At 47.1% G+C, this 18,486-nt stretch overlaps 1 protein-coding gene across 1 annotated transcript in view; it reads left to right on the forward strand.

Annotated features, from left to right (window-relative positions):
- Nucleotides 1-17,057, forward strand: part of LOC129695085 (uncharacterized) — a 45,348-nt gene extending 28,291 nt beyond the window's left edge. Inside the window, 7 exon segments of the mRNA XM_055631835.1 lie at nt 7,821-7,972; nt 7,975-8,246; nt 8,338-8,433; nt 9,290-9,523; nt 11,267-11,289; nt 11,380-11,498; nt 16,168-17,057. Coding sequence (XP_055487810.1) covers nt 7,821-7,972; nt 7,975-8,246; nt 8,338-8,433; nt 9,290-9,523; nt 11,267-11,289; nt 11,380-11,498; nt 16,168-16,748 — 1,477 coding nt within the window. The 3' untranslated portion in view covers nt 16,749-17,057.
- Nucleotides 17,058-18,486: the final 1,429 nt, after the last annotated feature.

Here is an 18,486-nt window from a genome sequence, read left to right on the forward strand (position 1 = left end):
TGGCTAAAGGGATCAGGGGGTATGGAGAGAAGGCAGGTACAGGATACTGAGTTGGATGATCAGCCATGATCATATTGAATGGCGGTGCAGGCTCGAAGGGCCGAATGGCCTACTCCTGCACCTATTTTCTAGGTTTATTATAAACATGTAAGTCTTAGACTTAGACTTAGATCCTTTATTTGTCATTCAGACCTTTAGGTCTGAACGAAATGTCATTGCCTGCAGCCATACATGTAATAATAAACAACAAAACACACAATAAACATAAATTAACGTTCACCACAGTGAATTTTCCAGGCACCTCCTCACTGTGATGGAGGCAAAAATCTTAGCGTTACTGTCTCTTCCCTCCTCTTCTCCCTCTTCGCTGAGGCGATACCCCACCGGGCGATGGTAAGTTAAAACTCTACCCCCTCCCTGTCGTCGTTACCCCTCCCCGCACCCGTTAACCTCCAGCCTGTCCGACGCCAGCTGTCGTCGCTCCCCCCGCGCCTCCCCAAATCTCCAGCCCATGGGGGGGACGTGTCCCCTCTGGCCCCCCCGGGTTTTCCACCCCTGACGCCAGTTAACCTCCCGCCCACCCAACTATCGACGCTCGTTCGCTCATCGCTTCCAGCTGTTGACACTCCCGCCCGCCCGACTTCACCCTCTCAATTGCCTGCGCCCATCAACCGTCCCACTCTGTCCCCACCCCTTGTGCTTTTGGCCCTGTAGCATACAGCTAATCTGAGAGAGAGAGAGAGAGTACCAAACGCAGGCTTTTGGGCAGCGGTAGGGATGAAGATCCGGACTTGATTTCATAAGAAATGTGCAGCATGCATAATCTGTGTGATAATATTTACATAGTAGAGACACACTGATCTACAGCAACTGCGAGGATTTTTTTTTTTTTGTCCCAGTTCAACGGTAGATTGGAATGTGAATAGAAACATAGAAATTAGGTGCAGGAGTAGGCCATTCGGCCCTTCGAACCTGCACCGCCATTCAATATGATCATGGCTGATCATCCAACTCAGTATCCCGTACCTGCCTTCTCTCCATACCCTCTGATCCCCTTAGCCACAAGGGCCACATCTAACTCCGTCTTAAATATAGCCAATGAACTGGCCTCGACTACCCTCTGCGGCAGAGAGTTCCAGAGATTCACCACTCTCTTCCCCAACATCGGGATCAATCTTCCTGCATCTAGCCTGTCCAAGTACAGAGAAGGTTCACCAGACTGATTCCTGGGATGTCAGGACTTTCATATGAAGAAAGACTGGATAGACTCGGTTTGTACTCGCTAGAATTTAGAAGATTGAGGGGGGATCTTATAGACACTTACAAAATTCTTAAGGGGTTGGACAGGCTAGATGCAGGAAGATTGTTCCCGATGTTGGGGAAATCCAGAACAAGGGGTCACAGTTTAAGGATAAGGGGGAAATCTTTTAGGACCGAGATGAGGAAAACTTTTTTCACACAGAGAGTGGTGAATTTCTGGAATTCTCTGCCGTAGAAGGTAGTTCAGGCCAGTTCATTGGCTATATTTAGGAGGGAGTTAGATGTGGCCCTAGTGGCTAAAGGGATCAGGGGGTATGGAGAGAAGGCAGGTACAGGATACTGAGTTGGATGATCAGCCATGATCATATTGAATGGCGGTGCAGGCTCGAAGGGCCGAATGGCCTACTCCTGCACCTATTTTCTAGGTTTATTATAAACAGGTAAGTCTTAGACTTAGACTTAGATCCTTTATTTATCATTCAGACCTTTAGGTCTGAACAAAATGTCATTGCCTGCAGCCATACATGTAATAATAAACAACAAAACACACAATAAACATAAATTAACGTCCACCACAGTGAATTTTCCAGGCACCTCCTCACTGTGATGGAGGCAAAAATCTTAGCGTTACTGTCTCTTCCCTCCTCTTCTCCCTCTTCGCTGAGGCGATACCCCACCGGGCGATGGTAAGTTAAAACTCTACCCCCTCCCTGTCGACATTACCCCTCCCCACACCCGTTAACCTCCAGCCTGTCCGGCGCCAGCTGTCGTCGCTCCCCTCGCGCCTCCCCAAATCTCCAGCCCATGGGGGGGACGTGTCCCCTCTGGCCCCCCCGGGTTTTCCGCCCCTGACGCCAGTTAACCTCCCGCCCACCCAACTATCGACGCTCGTTCGCTCACCGCTTCCAGCTGTTGACACTCCCGCCCGCCCGACTTCACCCTCTCAATTGCCTGCGCCCATCAACCGTCCCACTCTGTCCCCACCCCTTGTGCTTTTGTCCCCGTAGCATACAGCTAATCTAAGAGAGAGAGAGAGAGAGTACCAAACGCAGGCTTTTGGGCAGCGGTAGGGATGAAGATCCGGACTTGATTTCATAAGAAATGTGCAGCATGCATAATCTGTGTGATAATATTTACATAGTAGAGACACACTAATCTACAGCAACTGCGAGGATTTTTTTTTTGTCCCAGTTCAACGGTAGATTGGAATGTGAATAGAAACATAGAAATTAGGTGCAGGAGTAGGCCATTCGGCCCTTCGAGCCTGCACTTCGAGCCATGCAATATGATCATGGCTGATCATCCAACTCAGTATCCCGTACCTGCCTTCTCTCCATACCCTCTGATCCCCTTAGCCACAAGGGCCACATCTAACTCCCTCTTAAATATAGCCAATGAACTGGCCTCGACTACCCTCTGCGGCAAAGAGTTCCAGAGATTCACCACTCTCTGTGTGAGAAAAGTTCTTCTCATCTCGGTTTTAAAGGATTTCCCCCTTATCCTTAAGCTGTGACCCCTTGTCCTGGACTTCCCCAACATCGGGAGCAATCTTCCTGCATCTAGCCTGTCCAACCCCTTAAGAATTTTGTAAGTTTCTATAAGATCCCCTCAATCTCCTAAATTCTAGAGAGTATAAACCAAGTCTATCCAGTTTTTCTTCATAAGACAGTCCTGACATCCCAGGAATCAGTCTGGTGAACCGTCTCTGCACTCCCTCTATGGCAATAATGTCCTTCCTCAGATTTGGAGACCAAAACTGTACGCAATACTCCAGGTGTGGTCTCACCAAGACCCTGTACAACTGCAGTAGAACCTCCCTGCTCCTATACTCAAATCCTTTTGCTATGAAAGCTAACATACCATTCGCTTCCTTCACTGCCTGCTGCACCTGCATGCCTACTTTCAATGACTGGTGTACGATGACACCCAGGTCTCGCTGCATCTCCCCCTTTCCTAGTCGGCCACCATTTAGATAATAGTCTGCTTTCCTGTTTTAGCCACCAAAATGGATAACCTCACATTTATCCACATTATACTGCATCTGCCAAACATTTGCCCACTCACCCAGCCTATCCAAGTCACCTTGCAGTCTACTAGCATCCTCCTCACAGCTAACACTGCCCCCCAGTTTAGTGTCATCCGCAAACTTGGAGATATTGCCTTCAATTCCCTCATCCAGATCATTAATTTATATTGTAAATAGCTGGGGTCCCAGCACTGAGCCTTGCGGTACCCCACTAGTCACTGCCTGCCATTGTGAAAAGGACCCGTTTACTCCTACTCTTTGCTTCCTGTTTGCCAGCCAGTTTTCTATCCACATCAATACTGAACCCCCAATGCCGTGTACTTTAAGTTTGTATACTAATCTCTTATGTGGGACCTTGTCGAAAGCCTTCTGGAAGTCCAGATACACCACATCCACTGGTTCTCCCCTATCCACGCTACTAGTTACATCCTCGAAAAATTCTATAAGATTCGTCAGACATGATTTACCTTTTGTAAATCCATGTTGACTTTGTCCAATGATTTTGAAAGATTATTACTAATGCGTCCACTATTTCTGGAGCTGCTTCCTTAAGTACTCTGGGATGCAGCCTATCTGGCCCTGGGGATTTATTGGCCTTTAATCCATTCAATTTACCCAACACCACTTCCCAGCTAACCTGGATTTCACTCAATTCCTCCAACTCCTTTGACCCGCGGTCCCCTGCTATTTCCGGCAAATTATTTATGTCTTCCTTAGTGAAGACAGAACCAAATTAGTTATTCAATTGGTCCGCCATATCCTGTTCCCCATGATCAACTCACCTGTTTCTGACTGCAAGGGACCTACATATGCTTTAACTAATCTCTTTCTTTTCACATATCTATAAAAACTTTTGCAGTCAGTTTTTATGTTCCCTGCCAGTTTTCTTTCATAATCTATTTTTCCTTTCCTAATTAAGTCCTTTGTCCTCCTCTGCTGCTCTGAATTTCTCCCAGTCCTCTGGTATGCTGCTTTTTCTGGCTAATTTGTACGCATCATCCTTCGCTTTGATACTATCCCTGATTTCCCTTGTTATCCACGGATGTACTACCTTCCCTGATTTATTCTTTTGCCAAACTGGGATGAACAATTTTTGTAGTTCATCCATGCAGTCTTTAAATGTCTTCCATTGCATATCCACCGTCAACCCTTTTAGAATTAATTGCCAGTCAATCTTGGCCAATTTACGTCTCATACCCTCAAAGTTACCTTTCTTTAAGTTCAGAACCATTGTTTCTGAATTAACAATGTCACTCTCCATCCTAATGAAGAACTCAACCATATTATGGTCACTCTTGCCCAAGGGGCACGCACAACAAGACTGCTAACTAACCCTTCCTCATTACTCAATACCCAGTCTAAAATCGCCTGCTCTCTCGTTGGTTCCTCTACATGTTGATTTAGATAACTATCCCGCATACATTCCAAGAAATCCTCTTCCTCAGCACCCCTGCCAATTTGATTCACCCAATCTATATGTAGATTGAAGTCACCCATTATAACTGTTTTGCCTTTGTCGCACGCATTTCTAATTTCCTGTTTGATACCATCTCCAACTTCACTACTATTGTTAGGTAGCCTGTACACAACACCCACCAGCGTTTTCTGCCCCTTAGTGTTTCGCAGCTCTACCCATACCGATTCCACATCCTCCAAACTAATGTCCTTCCTTTCCATTGCATTAATCTCCTCTCTAATCAGTAACGCTACCCCACCTCCTTTTCCTTTCTCTCTATCCCTCCTGAATATTGAATATCCCTGGATGTTCAGCTCCCCGCCTTGGTCACCCTGGAGCCATGTCTCCGTGATCCCAACTATATCATAGTCATTAATAGCTATCTGCACATTCAACTCATCCACCTTATTACGAATGCTCCTTGCATTGAGACACAAAGCCTTCAGGCTTGTTTTTACAACACTCTTACCCCTTATACAATTATGTTGAAAAGTGGCCCTTTTTGATTTTTGCCCGGGTTTTGTCTGCCTGCCACTTTTACTTTTCACCTTGCTACCTATTGCTTCTACCCTCATTTTACACCCCTCGGTCTCTACGCTCACACATTTAAGAAACCCTTTCCCTTTAACTCCATCCTCCACTATCCCATTCGACACCCCACCCCCCTTATTCAGTTTAAAGCCACCCGTGTAGCAGTGGCAAACCTGCCTGCCAGAATGCTGGTCCCACACCTGTTAAGATGCAATCCGTCCCTTTTGTACAGTTCCCCCTTACCCCAAAACAGATCCCAGTGATCTAAGAATCTAAATCCCTGCCCCGTGCACCAGTTCCTTAGCCACACGTTCAGGTCCCGTATCTCCCTTTTCCTGCTCTCGCCAGCACGGGGAACTGGAAGCAAACCGGAGATAACAACCCTGGAGGTCCTGCTTTTCAACATTTTTCCGAGCTCTCTAAAGTCACGCTGCTGAATATTCATCCCCTTCTTTCCGACATCGTTTGTGCCGACATGCACTACCACTTCCGGATGTTCACCTTCGCCCTTGAGGATTTTCTGCACTCTGTCCGTGACATCCTGGATCCTGGCACCGGGAAGGCAGAACACCATCCTTGCATCCCGTCTGTTGCCGCAGAAACCCCTGTCCGTACCTCTCACAATGGAGTCTCCCACTACAATGGCCTTAGGCCTTTTTGGTTTTGGCTCAACAGCCCTATTCGCATCGCAAGCCAGTCCGGCGCTCAGTGTAAACACGTCTTCTGTCCCAACAGCTTCTAAGCGGGTGAACCTGTTTACAAGAATCTAGCCATAAACTGCCAAGAAAACAACAGAAAACTGGCAGCATTCGCCAAGTCGGGCAGTATACAGCAAATATACCAGAGGAGCTCCTCCAGTATCTTTGGACAGTATCTGGACAGAGAATAAGCATAGAGATCCCTGGTCTTCATCTTTCACCCCATCATCCCATCCCCAGGCGCTTTCCCCTACAACCCACCAGGGGAGGCACCACTCTGTCCCCACACCTCGACCCTCACCACAATTCAGGAACACAAACAGCCCATTCATGGGAGGCAGAGACTCACTTGCATCTCCTCCATCCACGTCTATGGCACTCGGTTCTCTCGATGTGGCCTCCTTTACATGCAAACGCATGTCTGAATCTTTGACGAATTACGAGTTCGCTGTACCAGAGTGAATGATTTGGTGTTGCTGTTGATCGGACGAGGACAGTATAGATCTTACTGAGGATGTGTAAATGGGAGCAGGGAATGAAATTGAAAAAAGTAATTCAAGAGAGGAAAATAACGCTGAATTCACTGAACCTCTCGCAACTTTGTCGGCGCCAGAAACCATATAACCATATAACCATATAACAATTACAGCACGGAACCAGGCCATCTCGGCCCTACAAGTCTGGGCCGAACACGTATTTGACGAACACTTACACGAAACGTGGCGACTCTCTCTGTACTGCCTGGGTGAGGTCTGTATTTTACCGGATTACATGCAAAAACAACGAATGTCACCGTCCCTTGGTACATGTGACAATAGAGTATCATTGAATCATTGAGTTGAATTCAAGTTTGCACATGAGACTGTTAAATAAAATAACAGTGTTTGCTATAGAACGAATATTATTGTGCAGCCTAATATAATGAACAATTCACGATAGGAAACACGGATGTATTTAGTTTATGGGAATGACATTTACCCGAAGCTGATTACAAATGACATCGGCTTCCTGGTCAGGGCTGTGATTGACGGGGCTGAGCTCCGCCTCCCCTCAGCCGGGCCCCGCCCCTTTCATTGATTGTTCCACAGCTCCGGGCTCCGCCGGGTCCTAAACCCCGTCCACACGTTGTTGTCCAGCCCCACTGACCTCCTCTGGCAGCTTGTTCCATTTCCCCACGACCTTCTGTGTGAAAATATTGTTCCTCAGGATTCCGATTGAAGGGTGGATTTGTCTCCTTCCTTTAAAATGGTCGTAACGATGGTGACCCTCGGGTCCTGTGGCCGGCGCTCCTCTTCCCAGAGGAAGGCAGACATTGATGGTGAAATTCACCAGCGCCTTCAGTGCACCTGCACAACCTTTGGCCGTCTGAGGAGAAGAGTGTTTGAAGATCAGGCCACAATTCGCAAGTCCTTGATCATTTTGTCACACACTTTCTGTCTTTCATCTCTGGACTTTGTCCAACCGTCTGCCGATCAACTCCCCCCTCTCCCCCTCAACTGTGTCAACCTATTTCCAGCCAGGCTTTGTCCTGCCCCCTTCCTTCCATCGTTCTTCCATCTCCCACCCACCGCCCCTACAATCAGTCTGAAGAAGGATCCAGACCCGAAACATCACCTGGCCATGTTCTCCAGAGGTGCTATTTGACCCGCTGAGTTAATCCAGCACTTTGTGCCTTTTTGTTGTGAAGCAGCATCTGCAGTTCCATGTTTCTGCATCTTCACACTGAACACTTGCAGCCGAATTACATTCATTCCTCGAGAGCAGAGAGCAGTGAACACACGCGGTACTGCAGGGGGTGGGGGGGGGAGGGCAGCAGCAGTTCAGGGAAAGGGAATGCGTTTTGAATCAGGAAGAGGCGGATTAAAATGGCTTCGAACGACCAGGTCGAGAGTTGGACCGCGGAGATAATTTGTCCCATCTGCCTGGATTTCTTCAGCGATCCGGTGTCACTGGAGTGTGGGCACAACTTCTGCCGCTCCTGTATCACACAGAGTTGGGACAGGGAGGGAGAAACTCCTGCCCGGAATGTAGAGAGGAGTTTACAGACCGCACCCTCAGGGTGAATCGGGCCTTGGCGAGACTGTCTGAGAAAGCTCGAACACTGAGCCTGAATCGGACAGAGAAGGAAAGTAAACTTCACTGCGAGGAACATCAGGAAGAACTGGAGCTGTTTTGTGAAACTGATAAGAAGCTGATCTGTGTGATTTGTGCAACTGGGCGGAAACACAAGTTTCACAACTTCACGCTGATAGCAAAAGCTGCAGAGATTTACAAGGTAAAGCAAATCGATGTTGATCGCATCATTGTTTAATTCCTTTTTTTGTTAACTAACACTTTTATTCTCTGATTTTCAAACATAATCCCAGGACCAGGTTAAAGCTTCCATCCAGTCTCTCACAAAAAAGGAATCAGAGATCCAGCAAATGGAGCAGCAACAGAAACAGAAGATTTCTGGAGTTCTGGTGAGGCTTTCCAGTGAGCCTTCTCCCTGTGACCGCGTCGGATTCCTTCCACGACCCCAATACATGCTGGTTGAATCAGTGACTAAATTATCCCTGGCAAAGTGGGTGGTGGGCGGATGAATAGGAATTAAAGAGCACATGAAAAGGAATAGGCAGCAGGGAATTGCATTGCGGGTAGAGGATTGATGGGTTATAAGATTACCGTCACGATATTTCAGAAGCATTTAGACAAAGAATTGAATTGCCAAAGCAAATGAAAAATGCACAGGACAAATGTTACGGTCAAGTTTGTCATAGAGAGAGTACAGAGAAGGTTCACCAGACGGATTCCTGGGATGTCAGGACTTTCATATGAAGAAAGACTGGATAGACTCGGTTTGTACTCGCTAGAATTTAGAAGATTGAGGGGGGATCTTATAGAAACTTACAAAATTCTTAAGGGGTTGGACAGGCTAGATGCAGGAAAATTGTTCCCGATGTTGGGGAAGTCCAGAGCAAGGGGTCACAGATTAAGGATAAGGGGGAAATCTTTTAGGACCGAGATGAGGAAAACTTTTTTCACACAGAGAGTGGTGAATCTCTGGAATTCTCTGCCGCAGAAGGCAGTTGAGGCCAGTTCATTGGCTATATTTAAGAGGGCGTTAGATGTGGCCCTTGTGGCTAAAGGGATCAGGGAGTATGGAGAGAAGGCAGGTACAGGATACTGAGTTGGAAGATCAACCATGATCATATTGAATGGCGGTGCAGGCTCGAAGGGCCGAATGGCCTACTCCTGCACCTATTGTCTATGTTTCTATGTTTGTGAGGAAACACAATCAGTGACATCATATATTGTTCTTCACCTTTCATTTCCCAGGAACAGTCACACAACCTTCAGTCCAAGATCTCTTCGCAGTTTGCTGAACTGCACCAGATTCTCACTGAGAAAGAGCAGCGCGTACTGACAGATATCCGGGAGGAAGAGAAGAAGATTCTAAATTCAATGGAGAAAAATCTTGGAGAGATTGAGGGGAATTTAAAATCTATTCAGGAGGAACTCTTAAAGTTGCAGCAACAGATGGATCAAAAAGACAGTGTGGTGTTTCTGAAGGTGAGGGGTTACACTACAGTTTGGTGAAGTGAAATTGCAGTCACAAAATAGTGGGTGACATTTCCGAAATAAATGCTGCATTTACCAGTAATTGAGAACTGGGTAAATGTTCCCTCTGTTCCAGCTGTTGTTGTTCCCAAACTAATTGGCCTCCCGTATAATCTATGGGATCTCAGGAATACCTGGCCGGAATGTAGAGAGGTGTTTGTATTCTGTAGCGTTTCGAACAACGACGGGTGATCCTATATCTGATCCCAAGGACCACGAATGGACAGAGGGCAGTAAATATCTGGGATTCTCCAACCTAGAGACTCTGAGAGATTTTACATGTTAGACGTATTTAAACCAGAGGAAGATACATTTTTGAAAATTCGGGGAATTGAAATCAAAGGGAATGGGGAAAAGAGGAGGAGTTCAGTCCTGGGCTAGATCAGCCATGACCATATTGTGGGGATTAACATTGAAATCTAGAACGTGACGCACACATCAGATTGATCATCTATATCCGGTTCCCATCAGCAGTGGGTGGTCACCTTGGGGGAATTTGCTCTGTTTGTTTTGTCCATCTTGTTTCACCATAGAATGACATCCCATTCTGCATCATAGATAGCCCATTTGGCCCATCATATCCAGTCAAGATTTCTGCTCCACTCATCATCCACCCATCTACTCTCCACACCCGGTAACAATACCCCAAATTCCAGGAGCCCTAATGTGTTTATCCCGCTTGCACTGAAATTTATCTCTGCTGTTGGCTTCAGTCCCTCCAAGGCAAGTGAGGTCCATGTTCTCATGACTGTATTCCTTTCAGTATTTATTTATGAGTTAATGAAAAAGTTTATTGGCCAAGTATTCACATACAAAGAAACTACCTTGGTGCTCTGTCCGCATGTGACAACGTGACATACAGTAACAGTTAGGAATGACACATAAAACATTAATAATAAAACATTATCGATTAAACATATGAATTAAATAAAATACCAGAGCAAAACGAGGCTACAGATTTGCGGTTATTGAATAGAGTTACCACTCGCGGAAAAAAAAGCTGTTTTTATGTCTGGCTGTGGCAGCTTTGACAGTCTGGAGTCGCCCACCAGAGGGAAGTGATTCAAAGAGTTTGTGGCCAGGGTGAGAGGGGTCAGAGATGATCTTACCCGCTCACTTCCTGGCCCTTGCAGTGTACAGTTCCGTCAATGGGGGGAAGGTTGCAGTCAATAACCTTCTCAGCTGATCAGATGATTCGCTGCAGCCTCCGGATGTCATGCTTGATGGCTGAGACAAACCAGACCATGATGGAGAAGGAGAGGACAGACTCGACGATGGGCGTATAGAGTTGGACCATTAATGCCTGTTTATTGAAGATCACGTTACATTTCAGCTTTGATTATTGGTCTCCCTTTTGACTTGAGATATTATTTCATCCCCACCCATTTAAATCCACCAATAATATTAAATTCCCTCTCATCATTCCTGACATCTTCTCCAGATGAAATCCCACGACCTGCCCAGTCTTTTCATTGTTCCATTCCCTCAGTTATGGCGTAATTCTCATGAACATTCCTTGTGCTTTCCCCCAACGTTCTACATCTCTGCGACAATATCAGCTTTCTGTCTGCATGACAGTGGCGATAAGAGTTGGGAAATGGGAATTCTCAGAGGGTTACAGAAATTTGGTGACATTCCCGCTGTCGGGATGAGGACGGTCCATCTCAATTGAGATTTGTGTTTTATTTTTTTCAGGAGGAAGCTGGTCGCAAGCAAAGGTAGGACATTGTCTTGACGGAAACATTTTTGTGGAGCAATTCAAAACATTTCTAAAGCTCAGTTTATAACCAGTTCTTCAAAATTCGTAGGGTTCGTGATGAAGCCAAACCACTGTTGGTGGCAGATGATGCCTTGCTGATTGAAAAGTTTCATTGCCCTGTTTTGTTCAACACGGCATTCAAAGAAATACCTGATGACTTCAAGCAAGGTAAAGATAATACTTTTTCCATTATTCTTGTTTCTGACACCTTTAAACCGTACACCTTATCATTCCCCAGCCTCACACAGCCCGGTTTTACCTTCTCCCCAAAATCCATAAACACAACTGTCCTGTCCCACTGTAATGATTTCCACGTACCTCAACTCCATCCTCTCCCCCCTGGGTCCAATCCCTTCCGACCTTTGTCCAAGATTCCTTGCATGCCTTTGTCCCTTTAAAGACTTCCGCTTTCAGAGCCCCCACCCCCTCATCTTTACCATGGACGTTCAGTCACTCTACACCTCCATCCCCCACCAGGAAGAGCTTAAAGCCCTCCGTTTCTTCCTCGACCGTAGAACCATCCAATTTCCCTCTGCTAACACTACTCAGCCTTGCCGAGCTGGTTAGAAACATAGAAACAGAAATTAGGTGCAGGAGTAGGCCATTCGGCCCTTCGAGCCTGCAACGCCATTCAATATGATCATGGCTGATCATCCAACTCAGTATCCCGTACCTGCCTTCTCTCCATACCCTCTGATCCCCTTGGCCACAAGGGCCACATCTAACTCCCTCTTAAATATAGCCAATGAACTGGCCTCAACTACCCTCTGTGGCAGAGAGTTCCAGAGATTCACCACTCTCTGTGTGAAAAAAGTTCTCCTCATCTCGGTTTTAAAGGATTTCCCCCTTATCCTTAAGCTGTGACCTCTTGTCCTGGACTTCCCCAACATCGGGAACAATCTTCCTGCATCTAGCCTGTCCAACCCCTTAAGAATTTTGTAAGTTTCTATAAGATCCCCTCTCAATCTCCTAAATTCTAGAGAGTATAAACCAAGTCTATCCAGTCTTTCTTCATAAGACAGTCCTGACATCCCAGCAATCAGTCTGGTGAACCTTCTCTGCACTCCCTCTATGGCAATAATGTCCTTCCTCAGATTAGGAGACCAAAACTGTACGCAATACTCCAGATGTGGTCTCACCAAGACCCTGTACAACTGCAGTAGAACCTCCCTGCTCCTATACTCAAATCCTCTTGCTATGAAAGCCAACATACCATTCGCTTTCTTTACTGCCTGCTGCACCTGCATGCCTACCTTAAATGACTGGTGTACCATGACACCCAGGTCTCGCTGCATCTCCCCCTTTCCCAATCGGCCACCATTTAGATAATAGTCTGCTTTCCCGTTTTTGCCACCAAAATGGATAACCTCACATTTATCCACATTATACTGCATCTGCCAAACATTTGCCCACTCACCCAGCCTATCCAAGTCACTTTGCAGTCTCCTAGCATCCTCCTCACAGCTAACACTGCCCCCCAGCTTAGTGTCATCCGCAAACTTGGAGATATTGCCTTCAATTCCCTCATCCAGATCATTAATATATGTTGTAAATAGCTGGGGTCCCAGCACTGAGCCTTGCGGTACCCCACTAGTCACTGCCTGCCATTGTGAAAAGGACCCGTTTACTCCTACTCTTTGCTTCCTGTTTGTCAGCCAGTTCTCTATCCACATCAATACTGAACCCCCAATGCCGTGTGCTTTAAGTTTGTATACTTATCTCTTATGTGGAACCTTGTCGAAAGCCTTCTGGAAGTCCAGATACACCACATCCACTGGTTCTCCCCTATCCACGCTACTAGTTACATCCTCGAAAAATTCTATAAGATTCGTCAAACATGATTTACCTTTCGTAAATCCATGCTGACTTTGTCCAATGATTTCACCACTTTCCAAATGTGCTGCTATCCCATCCTTAATAACTGACTCTAGCAGTTTCCCCACTACCGATGTTAGACTAACTGGTCTGTAATTCCCTGTTTTCTCTCTCCCTCCCTTCTTAAAAAGTGGGGTTACGTTTGCTACCCGCCAATCCTCAGGAACTACTCCAGAATCTAAAGAGTTTTGAAAGATTATTACTAATGCATCCACTATTTCTGGAGCTACTTCCTTAAGTACTCTGGGATGCAGCCTATCTGGCCCTGGGGATTTATCGGCCTTTAATCCATTCAATTCAAAGGTGGTTCTCACTCTTAAGAACCCCCTTCGAATCCTCCCACTTCCTCCAAGTCCAAGGCCCTATCCCCAAACTCTATCTCCATTACATTGATGACTGCATCAGTGCTACCTCCTGCACCCATGCAGAACTCATGGACTTCATCAACTTCACCACCAATTTTCATCATACAATCAAATTTAATTGGACCATCACCGACACCACCCTCCCCTTTCTTGATCCCACAGTCTCCATCATAGGAAATAGACTATCGATGGACCAGGCACTTGCCGTGAGTAATTAGTCACGGTAGGCAGTCAGTCGGCATACCCTGACTGAAAAAGAAAATCTTAAACCACGCATGCGCAGATTGTTCTCCTCCCTAAAAATAAAAAATAAAAATAAGTAACAATTCAATTTGCCCAAGGCTTCCAAATCTCCTTCATTTTGAATTACTGAATGGGTGGAGGGGTGGAGGGTGACGGTGGGAAAAACAGGAGCACACCAGGACGTTGAATCAGTTGTCATCTTATTGAATGACGATACTTATTCAAGGAACCAATTGGGGGGAAGAGTTCCGTTCACAGCGTGGAGAGTCTGGCCAGGGGTTAAAGTTGTGGGGAGGGCAGGAGCGTTGTGAAGGAGGGGGTCGGGGATCATGCCAGTAACTCACTCGCCGCTGCACTCCGGGCGCGGAGCCACCGCGATCTCTTAGATAGGCATAATTTTCCCATGCCTTTACTATTTATATTTAATAATTGCCATTTCATAATTTTAGTCAGGGTAGGCAGTACCTACCTTGCCTACCCTGATGGCACGTGCCTGCTACATGCAGAAAAGGTTTTGATAATCTACCCGATATCCTGCTGCAGACTTTGACAGACTTCCCCGCTATCCACAATTTTTGTATCCTCCACAGACTTACTAATCACACCTTCTACATTCACAACCAAGCCATGAACATATAACATAAACAGCAAAGGTTGCAGCACCGATCTCTGCTGCACTCCACCAGTCACAGACCTCCAAGCAGAAAAATCATCCTTCTACTGCTACCTTCTACCTCCATCCACCAAGGCAATTGTGGATCCATTTCACCAGCTCGACTTGGATCCCACCTGCCTTCACTTTCTGGACCAGCCTTACATGCGCAACATTGTCATGTCCCTCAGTGAAGTTCATATATTAGTTCATAATTAGATCATTGTGCTTTAGACAATAGGTGCAGGAGGAGGCCATTCGGCCCTTTGAGCCAGCACCGCCCTTCAATGTGATTATGGCTGATCATCCCCAATCAGTATCCCGTTCCTGCTTTCTCCGCATATCCCGACTGCTATCTTTAAAAGCCCTATTTAGCTCTCTCTTGAAAGTATCCAGAGAACCGGCATTCACTGCCCTCTGAGGCAGAGAATTCCACAGACTCACAACTCTACGTTCTAAATGGCTAACCCCTTATTCTTAAACTGTGGCCCCTGGTTCTGGACTCCCCCAACATCGGGAACATGTTTCCTGCCTCTAACGTTTCCAAACCCTTAATAGTCTTATATGTTTCAATAAGATAGCCTCTCATCCTTCTAAACTCCAGAGAGTACAAGGCCAGTCGCTCCATTCTCTCAGCATATGACAGTCCCGTCTTCCCGGGAATTAACCTTGTAAACCTACGCTGCACTCCCTCAATAGCAAGAATGTCCTTCCTCAAATTAAGGGACCAAAACTGCACACAATACTCTCGGTGTGGTCTCCCCAGGGCCCTATTCAACTCCAGAAGGACCTCTTTGCTCCTATATGCTCAACTCCTTTTGTTATGAAGGCCAACATGCCATACGCATTCTTCACTGCCTGCTGTACCTGCATGCTTACTTTCATTGACTGGTGAACAAGGACCCCCAGATCCCGTTCTACTTCCCCTTTCCCCAACTTGACACCATTTAGATAATAACACCATTGAGATAATAACACCATTTAGATAATAAATATTCTTGGTTGTACACACCCATCAAACCCACCCGTGAATCGCCTCTCTTCAAGTGACCCTAAAAACATAAGTCCCCACCCCTTCTGTCTAACACCCGATCATTCAACCTCTGCTTCCTTCCATGGTCCAAGCCACCCCTCCCTCTCTCTTACCCTCCACTCAAAGCAACAGGAGCAGATCATCTGGCCCCTCATGTCTCCCCCTCCCATTCACTATGATCATGGCCACTCCACCCCACACCTCTACCTCCTCTTTAACAACCTCAAATTACCTCTCACCTCAATATCCTCTGGCTCCGATCTGCCTCCATATCTGGGGCGGGAGATTGCAACCTTCACGTGGTCCGCCCTATTTCAACAAATGCAATCATCCCGTCGTGCACAATCTAATAAGATCAAATAGAACAAGTTGTCCTACAACTTTAGGCTGTGCACGCCATACGCAAGAAGAAGCCTCCATATTTGAATAGCCCCCTTCATTTCTCCATCTCCACCGCAATCTCATAATCCTCCCCACTCTCCGCACTCCCTTGTCTTCCCCGTCCATCCTCCTCCACCTCACTGAATTCCCCCTCCATCCCTGGATAAAAACTCCCGGGAAGATGGCTGTGGTCCATCTGATGTCCGCCTGCCCTTGCCTGGGGCCAAGCCGCGCTGCCCGTGTCTCCCGACCCCCGGGGACTCTCTGATTCTCTGCTTCTCCCCCCAGTCTCCGTCACCCTGGATGTGGAAACAGCGAGTCCGCTCCTCGAGGTGTCTGAGGATCGGAAGATGGTGAGATTTACCGGGATCCAGAGGAGTCTCCCTGACACCGGGAAGAGGTTTACAGGCAGGCTGTGTGTGCTGGGATCGGAGGGATTCACATCGGGGAGACATTACTGGGAGGTGGAGGTGGCGGGGAGTCGGGGCTGGAGTCTGGGAGTCGCCGCAGAGTTTGTGGAGAGGAAGAGAGGGGTCACACTGACCCCGGAGACTGGAATCTGGAGCATCAGGCAGTGGGGTGACGAGTTTGATGCACTCACCTCCCCTCCATCCTGTCTCCCCGCCCGTCCCATCCCCGGGAGAGTGGGAGTTTATTTCAGTTACGAGTCCGGGATAATTTCATTTTACGACGCGGACACCAAGTCCCATCTCCACACCTTCACTGGGAATAGATTCACGGAGAAACTTTATCCTTTCTTCGAGACCTGCGATGGAAACTGGCTGAGAATCTGCTCCAGTTCCGTTCCAATAGGTGAAATATTAAGCACAGTACATTTTTTTCTGAGTCATATTGATATTCTAGGTTAGATAATATATATTAATAGTCCTGGCTTACCAAGGTTTACCATAACAAGGTTGTGCATCTGGTATGGAAACAGAATATGATCCCCCATTAATTTTACAACGTTGTTCAAATTACTGAGGGTCGGGTCCTGGGACCAGCGTCAGGAGCGGGGCTCAGCGCCTGTGGGGCAGAAACCCGGTGGACAACAGGTCGGCGCTGAACGGCTCACATTTAATCCCCAAATTCCGCGTCGTAAAACCCCAGGGAGCGTGGAAATAAAACCAGGGGGAATGTAAATGTGGGAAGAGTGAAATAAACAGCAACTGAAATCAGAGCTGTCTGTCTGTCTGTCTGTCGATCCGTTCATTTCAACGCGTTACTTCTTAGTTCCGCCAATAAATGGCAGCAAAGCCACGTGGTGCGACCACAGACCAGCTGTAACTTTGAGAATTAACTTTGACAATTGCAGAAACAGTTCTGTTTTATTTGTCATATGTAGGTTAACACAGGGTCAATGGTACAATGAAATGTGTTTAACAAGACAACGGGTCACTTCAGCAATGATATTACAAGGATAAAATTAAGGTAAAAAAATAAAATAATCAACATCCATGATGCGTTTATGAGTTCAGACGCCTGATGGCATGATGATAAAAACTGTTCTTAAGACTGGTGGTACGTGCAGCCATGCTCCTGTATCGCCTGCCTCACGGTAACAAGGAGAACAGTCTGCGTGTTGGGTTGCTGTGGTCCTAGATGATGCTGTGTGCCTTCCGCAGGCACCGCCTGTGGAAAATGTCCTGAATGGCCAGGAGACAGTTGACAGTGATGTGCTGTGTGCCGCCTTCACCACTCTCTAGTGATTTGCGGCTGTGGGCAGAACAGTTCCCGTACCAGACTGTGATGCAGCCCATCAGCAGACTCTCGATGGTGCAACTGTAGAGGTTTGTGAGGATGCTGGCGTTCATGCCAAACTTCCTCAGTCTTCTCATGAAAAAGAGCCGCTGGCGGGCTTTCTTTGTTATTGTGTCTGTGTGCAGTGTCCAGGAGAGGCCCTCAGTGATGTCACACCGAGGAACTTGACGCTGCTGACCCTTTCAACCTCAGCATCACCGATGTAGATGGGGAGGTGTCCATTCCCCTGCTGTCTCCTGTAGTCCACTATCATCTCTTTTGTTTTGCTGACATTGAGAGAGAGGTTGTTTTCCTGGCACCAGCTGTTTAGTGCCTTTACCTCCTCTCTATAGGCCGTCTCATTATTGTCTGTGATGGGGCCCAGGATGGTCGTTCTGTGCTTAGCACTACAATTTTGCGTGAACAGGGAGTACAGGAGAGGACTGAGCACACAGCCCTGTGGTGCGCCTGTGTTGAGGATCAGTGAGGAAGAGGTGTAGCTGCCAATTCTCACCAACTGGGGCCTGCCCGTCAGGAAGTCGAATATCCAGCCGCAGATGGAGGTCTCCAGTCCAAGATCAAGGAGCTTGCGGACGAGTTTTGGGGGAATGATAGTGTTGAATGCCGAGCTGTAGTCAATGAAGAGCGTTCTCACATATGTATTCCCTTTGTTCAGGTGGGTGAGCGCAATGTGAGTTGCCATGGCGATACATCGTCCGTGGCCCTGTTTGGTCCAGACGCAAACTGAAGAGGGTCCACGGTGTCAGGGAGAGAGAAGCAGCTGTGAGTTTTGACTAGCCGCTCGAAGCACTTCATGATGACGGATGTCAGTGCGACAGGACGGTAGTCATTTAAACAGGAGATTAA

Source organism: Leucoraja erinacea, unplaced genomic scaffold (assembly GCF_028641065.1).
Source record: "Leucoraja erinacea ecotype New England unplaced genomic scaffold, Leri_hhj_1 Leri_93S, whole genome shotgun sequence".
In the NCBI taxonomy this organism is placed as follows: Eukaryota; Metazoa; Chordata; class Chondrichthyes; order Rajiformes; family Rajidae; genus Leucoraja; species Leucoraja erinaceus.